The 12,000-nt window shown below is 35.3% G+C and overlaps 1 protein-coding gene across 1 annotated transcript in view; it reads right to left on the bottom strand.

Moving 5' to 3' along the window:
* LOC121429565 (anthocyanidin reductase ((2S)-flavan-3-ol-forming)-like) overlaps positions 1-11,142 on the bottom strand; it is a 49,101-nt gene extending 37,959 nt beyond the window's left edge. The window contains 1 exon segment of the mRNA XM_041626650.1: positions 11,028-11,142. Coding sequence (XP_041482584.1) covers positions 11,028-11,052 — 25 coding nt within the window. The 5' untranslated portion in view covers positions 11,053-11,142.
* Positions 11,143-12,000: the final 858 nt, after the last annotated feature.

Below are 12,000 nucleotides of genomic sequence, written 5' to 3'. Positions count from 1 at the left end.
GTTGATATGAATAAACCTTGAACCTTGAATATGTTGAACAATATTATTCTTGTAATTAGTTTGAAATTTCACTAGATGCATATGTTTGCATATTGGGAATTGCTTGGTCATGTACCCAGGTCTCAAGTCATATTTGCCAAGAGGAGTAGGCCTATATAGGCCTACATGTATGTACTTCAAAAATACAGTCATCAGGTGGTTTCAGACCGCCTCGAAGTTCGTCAGTTCCAGGTATTCTCTGATCGGGAAATTCACCCCGATCAGAAAATACCAGGTATTTTGGTAATGTGAAAGCAAACTACACGTAATTTCCCCGAAAGAAAATACACGCTAAATAGTAGGTACTTGGCGAAATTACGAGAACTTTCGCGGGGAATTTTCCAAGGTCGCAGGTATTTTGGCGATGTGAAAGCAATTTACGGGAACTTTTAGCCCAGCGTGTCGTTGGGCGTTGTTGAGCGCGGGAGCTGTGGGTGGCTGCTGGGCTAGTGATTTTGAATCTCGCGCCTTGCCTGTTTATCAGACCATACTGCACATGCTCATAACTTCAGGAACTTATCCCGAAGGGTATGTTTCAGGGCGATGTGAATGCAGGAATGATTAATGGGTATTTTTTAGCCTACAAATGTTCTCGTAATTTAACGGGGATTCTTGTGATCGAGGCGGTTTGAAACCACCTAGTTATAGGCCTATTGGAATGTGAAGTCAGAGATACTTTTGGGTTTCAAACTTTCATTAACTAGATTAGAAATTAGCATAACCCATAAATAAATTGTTTTCCAAACTATTAGTATAAACATGTATGTAGGTTTAAAGACAAGCTTAAGTGCACTATGCCGACAGGTAATTACATATAATGTAAAATCTTCATATCAGGGACAACATAAATTTGTTTGACCTACCTCTAGATCTAGACGATGTTCACGTTTTAAATAATCTAGTCCCCAAAACTGCCTAGATTTTGGAAAATTTTCAACTTTACATACATTGCAGAAGAACAACTTAAATAGGCTATAATGTTACCTGCAGTCTGTACCTGAGCAACATTGAAATCAGTTTTAGATTCTTGAGATTAAAAAAGTTTGCTGTTAAATCTCCATGTGAACACAGCTACCTGTGGTAATAAAATTTTCAAAATGCCCCCAGGAAAGGCTATGGACATTCCTTAGACTGACTGACACTTGAAACTTGTGTGACCTAAAACTCAGCCCAATCACAGAGGTCAAACGGGGTCAACGTCAGGTGCAAAGATACAGCCATCAACTAAGCATTTCATTTGTTGTCAAAATATCTTCTCACAACGTTTCTGGTGTACTTATCTGTACACTAAACTGTTTCAGCTTCATGCACTGCCCATGATAAAAGGAATGTAAATTTTGAAGTACAGGCCTCACATGTCCTACATCTCTCTTTTTTTTTATACTTCCATCCCCCTCTTTTATTTTCACTCTGAAGCCATATATACAGTACTGTGACAAGCATTGTTTGCAAGTAGTATTTTGCATACATGTGCTATAATTATTCTCTTTTGTGAAGATGTTTCAATATAGTTTTCCATGACAGCAAATAGTATTTGTCCAAACAACATGTCAATTGAAAATGTGAAGTTAGGTACCTGCTTGAACATCTAAATGAATAATAAAGGGGGAAAGTTTGTTTAATAGAAAACAAAGAATTCAGAGAAACTTAGATGAATGTAGAAGTTGTAATGCACTGTATTTGCCACAATAACATGATATTCTGATCAAGTTGCCAATTTGAAATAATTTGATAGTGATCTCATTTAATTCAATCATTCATATATTTCTTTCAAGCTTCCCCGACTCATACCCTTTTCATAAACCTATCCTCCAATTAGCCTCCTAAGAGTAATGCGAATAATTCAATAAAAATTGCGTTCACAAACTCCGAAAATAAGCCGCATTATTTTTACGAGCGCTCGTCCTGAAAAAGGCGGATAATCGTCATGACAACTGGACACGCCCCCTCCAATGCGGTTGTGTTGGAAAAGGGTGACCTTGTGACCGCACCATGGCAATTATCCGCATTATTTGGAAATGCGTTCATAAACTCAAAATCTTATCCCGATGCTGCTATTATGCGGATAATAGCAGCATCAAAATAATGCGGATTACTCTTGTCCTCCTCCAAGTTTACGACCAAATTATGCTGCTGTTAGCCGCATAATTGGGTTTATGAAAGGGGTATCAATTTCCCTTTATTCATCTCCCCCTATACATTCAATAACTACTAAGATTTGATTGCCTTTATTTTATTGTAAATTGTGATTTAATCACACATCTGACATTATCTGAAAACACTTGAGAAGAAAGCGAAACCAGAGAGTTTGGAGCTTGAGTGTGTCATTCAATACAGAATTCATATAAGTGGAAACAAGATTTAACAGTGCACGGTCTGAGTTTAATTTCATTTTAAAACTAATGTCATCTTCTTTGCTGCTTGAGGTTTTACATCTTGATTTGAGAGGCGAAGGAATATAACTGCATGGCACACGAACATGGAAAAGGATTCAGCAGCAATCTCATGACTTGTGCATGAATCATACATTCAAAATGCGAGTGGTTTAATAACAAGCCTGGGCCCTACATGATATACAAAAAATATTGTCAAGTTCTCTGCACATGATGGGATGAAAACGTGAAGCTCACTTTGAAGCAATTAAAATCAAATCTAGGCCTAAACAATACATGTAAATGATTTTCTTTTGAGGGAATTGACAATTTATCAATCCAACAAACATGAATTATAAACTATTAAAGTGCAGTGAGTTAATTATATCATTCCATTCTTTGCAAAAAAATTAAATTCAGCCATTCCCTACTCTGTTGGGTGATTCCACACTAGAACTTCAAAAATATCATAAATTTCAACATGCTTTCAATAAGTCATAAGTAGTGTAATATTTTACTATGATACCTAAATTTTATGAAAATTATGAGTTTTAACCAAAAGTGAAGACAGATATAGTTTTTTTGGGGGAAAACAATGGAATTTTAAATTTTCAATAATTTTGCTCATTGAATAGTCAAGTACAAATTCCACCTGAAACAATTATTTGCAAAGCAAGAGAAGATTGAAAATATTGCAGGTCAATAGAATAATATGTCATTGATGGTTCCAAATAATATCTACAACATTTTCATGATCCATAATAGGGGCAGCCCTGATTTTTCCGAACCTATATTTGGCAATGTCCCGTACGACACATGACAATGCAAAAGTTTTTCCTACAATTTTATTTTTGATGATGCAATTTCATAAAATGAGTTTCTCTTTGTTTGACCCATGGGTGATCGATTTATCCCATAAGGATCTAATTTCTGCCCTTCATTTTTCAATTATTGTCCTATTAAAAAATGTCCCGTACGACACACGCTGTGTCGTACGGGACATGTCCCGTACGACACACAATATAATAATGCATCTAATTGCAGGATTTGGATTCAGAAACCATAAATAGTAGGCATAACATAAAGTGAACTGAAAAAGTACTTTGTTTATCTCCATAGAACATGAAATAGGTGATTCTAAACATTTTAATTGATTTCATGTAGGCTTATTCTTTTGTGAATCCCTTCAGCTAAACTGGTGATTTTCACTGATCAGAGCAGGTTAATTTCTTTTCATTGAGCATGAAAAGAAAACCTTTATAATTATTTCAACCTAGCCTGGAAGATAACTTCCTCTTGCATGCTAATGTGGAATTATTATAAGATGTAAAAAAAATCATATCAATCATCATGATCATCTATTTGGACTTCCCTTGATGATCACTATTTTTTATATACAATATTGAAACTCCTTACTTTTTTCAAGTTGTAAAAAAAATCTTGAAAATAAGACAAACCATATGGTTTCATGAAATGCAGATGGGTTTGAAAAAGTAGAACCGCATTTCTTTAGACAAAAAAATTGTGACCAAAAAAAGGGAAAAAAGTGACAGTTGTGACATATATCATGTAGATATACATTTTATATAAAAAATCATAACATCATGATCAATTTAGCCCCATAATTTACACAAAGTTTCATTCATTTATTGTTTAAATAGTGTTTGGAAATCATCAATTAGTTCCCTAAAATATAACTTCACACAAAACCTGAAGTTTTTCAGCTCGTAAAAATGATGTGAACACTTGTACATTTCCCATCATGAAAAAAAATATAACATATTGCTCCCAATTGTATATATTGAGGTTACTTAATTATATTGTCCTGAATGACTGCTTATTAAAAGATTATTCATAAATAAGCAAGAATTTAGGGGCAATGCTCCTTCTGATTGATAAAAAGTTCATGTTTATTTATTCAGGCTGCCCAGTACAACACGCAAGTGCCTGTACAACACACAAGTGTCCCGTACGACACACAAGTGTCCCGTACGACACACAAGTGTCCTGTACGACACACAATTGTCCCGTACGACACATTATTTTGTTTATGATATATTGACAGAAATATTCACCTAATAGCGGTTTCTAACCTAATGAATGTCTTAGTTTGATGGGATTATCATTATCATCAGCCAAATAATGTGATTGAAGAAGTCAAAGTGACATAAAGTAAGAATGTTTGGCTTCAATTTAGAGATGTCCCGTACGACACATTTTGAATGTCCCGTACGCCACAATGTTCTCGAAAATTATAATTTGCTTTATTTATTCATGAATGTTTATTTTGCTTTCTTTTGTAAATGTGTTTGTTCTTGGGTAATTGAGTGTCAATTTGAGTTCAGTTTCTATGAAATTTATCTGCCCAACTCACAGACTTTTGAGTACAAACTTGAGGTTTCTAAAAAAGCCACTTTTTCTGCGTCCGTACGACACATTACTATTTTTAATCTGTATTATACAGGATGTGAATTCAAGTCATGTTAAGTCTTGGTTTTTCTTACACTCTGGTAGTAGTTGATGACCACCTATAGTTACTGGAATATTTTTTGTTTTTTCTTGTCAAAAACTGTCAAATATTCTCTAAATGTCCCGTACGACACGTATGGAATCACCCTGTTGTGTTTTGATAAAGGTCCCTTTAAATACAGATAAATCCTGACATTGTTATCCAAAATTAAATGGATGACGTCATCAGTCTCCTCATTTGCATACTAACCAAGATGTGCATATAAAGTTCAGTTTTGTGAAATTATGCAAAACTTTAAAATGTCATTACTTTCTTATTTTACATCTGATTTTGATGAAATTTTCAGTGTTGTGCTCTTTTAATTTTTCTTTTTTATTCAAATCAACTTATTTGTTGGGGTGGACTGGTCCTTTAACAACATCACCCTCTCAGCTGGTCAATCAGCAAAGATACATGTAGCTCTAAAACAGACTTGCACCACCTGATCAATAATTAGTCATTAATCTTACCAGCACAAATTAGGGATTGGCTTTCATTAGGGTGACAGGGTCTACTGTCAGTTTTGTGTTTACTTTAGATGCAAAAGGACAGAAACTGGGCATTCTCCTTTGTTAGGGTATGGTAGTTCTGGGTACCGTCTTACAAAGAGTTGCGATTGATTCGATCAATCTCAATTATATGGAAATTTATCAACATCATAGTTTTTTTCTCCAGGAAGTTTGCTTTATGTCCTTTGTAGACAAAGAGAAGCATTTGCACTAAATTTTCAAGAAAACGATAGATGCATGAATATCTATCATATCTAGAAAATATTTCGAACAAACATGCATTTTTAGATGTTGGCGTTGCTGGATTTCCATAGTTGTGATTGATCGGATCAATCGCAAATCTTTGTAAGACAAGACCCTGTGTCATTTCTCTATTCAAAAATGGGAATGTAGTATGGTAAGAGATTATTCACAATTGAGCTGTCAAAAGAGAACAATATAAAAGGGGAAGTTCACTCTGAAGAAAAGCTCATTGTAATCATAGCAGAAAAATAATAAAAATTATTTGTAAAGGTTTGAGGAAACTCCATTAAAGATTAACAAAGTTATTAGAATCTTAATTTCTGAATTTGTGACATCATAAACAAGCAGCTGCCCCATATGTTATGCAATAAAAAAATGCATACATTTCAATTATTTAATTGTTCCTGTAACTTATTTTTGTTTTCTTTTTAGGAACAGGTGCGAAATGATTGTCTAATATACGCAAGGTAAAATAGAAACCATTTTCAGTTTTCTGAGAAATGACATTTCATGATATGTTACAATATGTAGGAATTCTGCTCACATTGTATATTATGTCACAAATCAAATAGTTGAAATTCTCCTATTTTATTCTTTGATGGATTTTTCTCAAACCTTTTTCAACATCTTTTATTATTTTTTTCTGATATTTTTACAATAAACTTTTTGTCAGGGTGAACTTTCCCTTTAATACACTAATCAGTTGTTATATGGAAAGTACATCAGGCGAGGGTAAAGCATGCATATATTAATAATTATTGTACACACTATTGCCATAGGCCTACATTTTATGTACAGAGTACAGGTACATGTATGAATGAGCCAATACAATTTAGCATACCGCTACACATGTACATGTAGGCCCTATTTCTTAATTACTTAAAGTATATTTCATCTAAGTAATCAACAATTTGTGCATCCCCTCAAAAACAGATACATATTTGTCTAGAATCTTGATGAATAGGCCTACACAATGTCAGTTGCTCATGCCATCTGTATGTTAAACTTTTTGCATCTACCCCCCCCCCCCCCCCCCCATCCTAAAGACCTGCTTCTCTTTCTAGCCGAGGTTACATTGTATTCACGATGCATGTAGTACATGTATGTAGACAGACGTTTGAAATGGTATAAACTGCTGTTGTTTTCACAGTTTGTTAAAAGGAAACCTCAAATGACATACACTGAACATGCTTTACAATCCAGAGTTCTAAAAAAATCCTGAGAAGCTCTCAACTCTTCACATTCCTCACCCCTCCCCCACCCCCCAAAATAAATCACTTTATTCTGAAAGGATAACTCAATTTCATTTCTGAAAGGATTACTCAATTTCATTTCATATTAGGCTTGCAATCACAACCACTCACATTTTTCGGTTGTGAACCACACACATTTGTAGTGGGGTACTGGTTACGAACGTCATCACTCAGAAAGCCACTCCAGCCCGCCACACTCAAAAGATTTCTTCCCAGCAGCAACCTGAATCAATCATTGAGCCTCTCATTGTAACACAGACTCAATAAACCCCTCTGTGAATCTGTCAAGCACATCATTGTACATTTGTATAAAGTAAGTTTGGGGATTATCTCAAGCCTTAAAGCAACAGATTATCACCTAGTGTTGACTTCCATGTCATGCCTCCTGCCTCACACAATACATCAAAAGAAGGACTTGAAAAGCAGGATAACAAGAGTTTAGACAAAAGAGAGGAAGTCTGTCTTTTGGAGCTGGCTGGTATGACACACTACCAGAGAATGGGGTAATATTGTTTATGTATGGATTGAAAAGGAAAGTAGTGGACTCTCAAATCAATAACTGTTTGGGGTTAATTTGGACAAGACAAACAGAAACACAATGACACTACAGTGGGGTAAAATCAGCAGTTAACATGTAGATTAGATTTACACATTTTGTTGGGTGCTTTGTACGGAAACTGGGAAGAGGGATTTACAAGCACTGTAATTATGGTCAAAGTGAATGAATGTTACATAACACTATGATGACTGGTGAGAGGATTAAATAATAAATGAGTTCTGCACAGCGGTTTCATGAAATAAATTATAGTGACTAATTTTGTTCTGCAAGGTTTTCAGTAGCTCGTAATTTTTTATTTTTCAAATCACTACTTGTAAGATTGCAACTTGGCCTATTTGTTTCATGAAATGCTTCCCTGAGGAGCGTTTCATGAAAGGACTTGTCAAACATTTTATCTCACAAGTCTTATTTTATCTGACAGTTACTACATGTACAGGAACTGTGCTTCTAAACCAATCAGAATCAGGGAAAGTTGTCAGATCCGACAACTTGTAGGACAAAAATGTTGATGACATACTCCCCTGGTTATGTGAATAACGTTTAAATTGTGAAAGAAAATGATGTCTGAAATAAGACATTGTCATTCATCAAAAATTATCTGTAAATTTTATCCACAAATATTTGACTTCAACATTCTATCAGTGTTCTTCTTTTAACATTTTTTCTTTCCTATTTTTGTAGTTGCTTGCTTTCTTTCCCAGTTTTATTTCTTATTTTCCATACTTATTTTTAATAACTTTTAAAAATATTAAAATAGGGGCACAAAGTGTAAGTGGGACCTTTTATTTTCATCCTAAAATCATGAAAATAATTTGAAAATTCATAATGATTGATGTTACCTTTCTAACAGTGAGGTTCTCTCAAATAATAAGTTCTCTCAAATACTAAAACATCTCTTTCAAACATGTATTTTACGATGGATTTGCAGATCTCTAAACAGAGGTTCTGAGAAAAATACTGTGCTTAGTCCGTGTGTTGCCTATGTATTTTTTACCTCAGAAATTGAGTTTGTCCTTGAGTTTGCTTTTGCTTCTATAGCCCTTTGTGTATAACTGGCAGCTTACAAGATTAAAATGTAAGCTCATTTGCTCACCAGGAAAGAATGAATTAGAAAATTGAAAGGAACAAGCTAATTTACATATTGTACTGCTTACACAATTGTCTCTATAATGATTAAAGATTACTAACAAATCAAGACAGGCTTGTCTAGCTTCCTGAAGTAAGAAAAAAGGTGTTACTGTAAATCATAAGTTGCAAATGTTTGATATTTTCTTGAATTTCTAATACCAATCAACAAACACAATCAATTTAAATTCACATTAAAATACAAGCTATGCTTTTTAGTGAATCACCCATTTCCACAGATACCCTTTTTTCTTTTAGATCATATATTATAATTTGTCTACAAAATGCACCATTGCTGATGTGGTTTACGGTGCACCATGTGGAGTGTTATAGAAGCAGTGGATAGAAGAAGAGAAGGAAGTGGATAGGCGAGAAAGTGGATGTTTGAGAATAGAGTATTCTTTCTTGAGAATAGTCCTGAAAAGGACTGTAAACCAGAAGGAATGTTGAGTGAGAACAGCTTGAGTAGTAGAGCTGATGAGGAGATGCTGGCTTGCGTCGGCGAGTAGAGATGATGAGTAGTAGAGAGACTCGACGTTTCGGACAGGTTGACTGTCCGTCTTCAGGAAAGAGACACCGCATTTACTCCTGAAGACGGACAGTCTCTCTACTACTCATCATCTCTACTCGCCGACGCAAGCCAGCATCTCCTCATCAGCTCTACTACTCAAGCTGTTCTCACTCAACATTCCTTCTGGTTTACAGTCCTTTTCAGGACTATTCTCAAGAAAGAATACTCTATTCTCAAACATCCACTTTCTCGCCTATCCACTTCCTTCTCTTCTTCTATCCACTGCTTCTATAACACTCCACATGGTGCACCGTAAACCACATCAGCAATTGTACATGCCACCATGCAAACCTTCAAACAACACCCAAAATGCACCATATTTTAATTCTCATGGATGTTTTTTAATATGATTTTAATGACAATGATTTGTATCGCAAATATTTGTTATAAGTATGAAAATGATTTGTATCAATATTTATGTCATTTCTGTCGGAAATAAATCTGTATCTGAATAAAATCAAGGCCCTGCACATACATGTAGTCATGTCATGTAAACATACATGTATGTTAAGTCCTAAAATCAAAATGTAAATTTTGGTGGTCCTACTGTGGTGCAGAATTATTAGAAAACTTAGAATCCTTACTTCCAAGTTATAAATAAATGTTCAAAATTGGCCATCATTCCAACAATATTTAATCATACATCTCTTTCGTGAAGTTTGATCAGTACTAGATTACACAGTGAGATCTACGAAGCAAAAAAAAACAATGATAAAATATTGACAAAAAGGACAGATCAAGGCACTTTAGATCTCGTGCATCATGCCACTTTCACAGAATTCTGAATGCACATTTCATACCTCCCCCTCATTCTTCCAGCTCTCAAACAATCACTCTCAGAGATACCAAGTTTAAAGACCACATATGCGTGAGATTTTCTGTGAATCTGAGTGAGATCACAGACATTGTGTACAATGTATATGGGGATAGACTGTGATAGTTGCTTGAGACAGAGATTTGAGGGGATGAACAAGAGTCCAAATTGCTTGAGTCTCACGCATTATGCATGAGACTTGGTAGCTCTGCACTCTAGATATCTTTACTTCAGAGAAAGTTGCAAATTGCAATAGATCTAGAACTAATACGTAAATTGCAGGTTAAACATAACATCACTTCTTACATTAGTGATGAGATGGCCCTATACTCTGCCATTTTGTACTCTGTAGAGTGTAGACAGGAATAACCATCGACATCATTTCAACAATTTACTCAACATTTTCCTGTTGGTGAGTGGAGCCAACAGTTTTATTGCGGAGCCACAAATTGACAGAGAATGGAGCAGTTTTGGTCTGGCCATTTTAGCGTTAATATTGCTCCTCGACAACATCAGGAGTTAACTCAATCTCAAGTCTGATATCACGTACTGTAATCTGTTACTCTGTACTGTAGAATCTATAGCCCTAGCCGATGATGAAGCTTGAACTGAAGCTCTCCTAAACCAAATTTAAATTGGAGCAACTTTACAATCACACACACTGTCGTGTAAGAACGAGGCGTTACACTTCAGTTCATGACATTGGATTCTAAAGGTATGCGTATTTCAATCATGTTTTCATACATAAATGTTGTCTTGTTGACTTAAAAAGTGAACACACGCAAGACTGCACGGCGGCCAACGACAAGCCGCATGCAGCTGCGGCCAACGACAAGTCATGCAGCTGCAGCCAGCGCCCACTGCCTGGGATGGAGATGGGCACCACTCCCACCCATCCCATCACTTTTCTGCCGCAATCCGTCGACGTTGCTGGACAGATAGCAGGCTTCACTTCACTTAAGTGAACTTCTTTCTAGAATATTACATTCACATGATTCATATTAATAAATTTGAAAACTCAGTTGCTACTTACTCTCAATTTCAACTTTTTCTGCCATTTCGGAATCGTCTGCTACTGTTTCTTCCTCCGTTACGTTTGTGGATATGCGATGTATGCGAATATGCACGCCCGGTGTACGGGTACGTACACGACAGGCTAGGCAAACTTGCTGCGCTACTACTATGACAGGCCATTGACTGCATATCATTTTGTTTGCGGCGGACCGGTATTTACTGCAAGCGGTTCTGCAGAAATAGAATAAAGTTCTTCAAATATGTGCCAATTTTCATACATATTTTTGAAAAAAAAATAATTAAATAAATGTTCAAGATAATATAATGCAGTGTAATACAAAAATGTTTCCTCGTCTCAGCCTATTTTGTCAAAGAGATATCAGTTATTAATAATCAAGTACATGTAGGCCTACATTAATTATAGAATTATCAGCAAAGAAATTTTAATTATTGAAGGTTATTTTTCGGTATATACAAGCTTGAACTTCCCGCGTATAGGTGGCAACCGTATTTATTTTTCACTCATAAAAAGCAATCAACAAACATATGAAAAGCTCACTTGCAAAAGGGGTTAGGTCCATATTTCATCAAAATTTGATTTATATGTCTCAATGTATAGATTTTTAGTAGCTCTATAAGATGATACCGAAGAAAAGTTGAAATTCCTATTGAAAAAGTTAACTAAAATGGCAAAGAAAACCCACTTTTTTTCAAAAGGGGTTAGGTCCATTTCAGTTTAGTTGCAGAAGGGATTAGGTCCACACAGATTTTTTTTTAAAAGAATATCATAAAATTATGAACAGGTATTTTATACCAAATTTTATGTTCTCATGCGAGTTTATCATGAAAATTTAGTTTCGTATAAGAATATTGCAATATGGGAGGATTAAAAAAATGATTTTCTTGGAGTGAACCCCTTTTCCAACAAAAGTCTTCTAAGGAAAACCTTTGCTTTAAACATGCAATATTTCTCACGCTGTCGCTCCGCGTCC

This window comes from Lytechinus variegatus, chromosome 16, assembly GCF_018143015.1.
Source record: "Lytechinus variegatus isolate NC3 chromosome 16, Lvar_3.0, whole genome shotgun sequence".
Taxonomy (NCBI): domain Eukaryota; kingdom Metazoa; phylum Echinodermata; class Echinoidea; order Temnopleuroida; family Toxopneustidae; genus Lytechinus; species Lytechinus variegatus.
The sequence above is the reverse complement of the archived record's forward strand: the minus strand, read 5'-3'. Positions and strand labels throughout refer to the sequence as shown.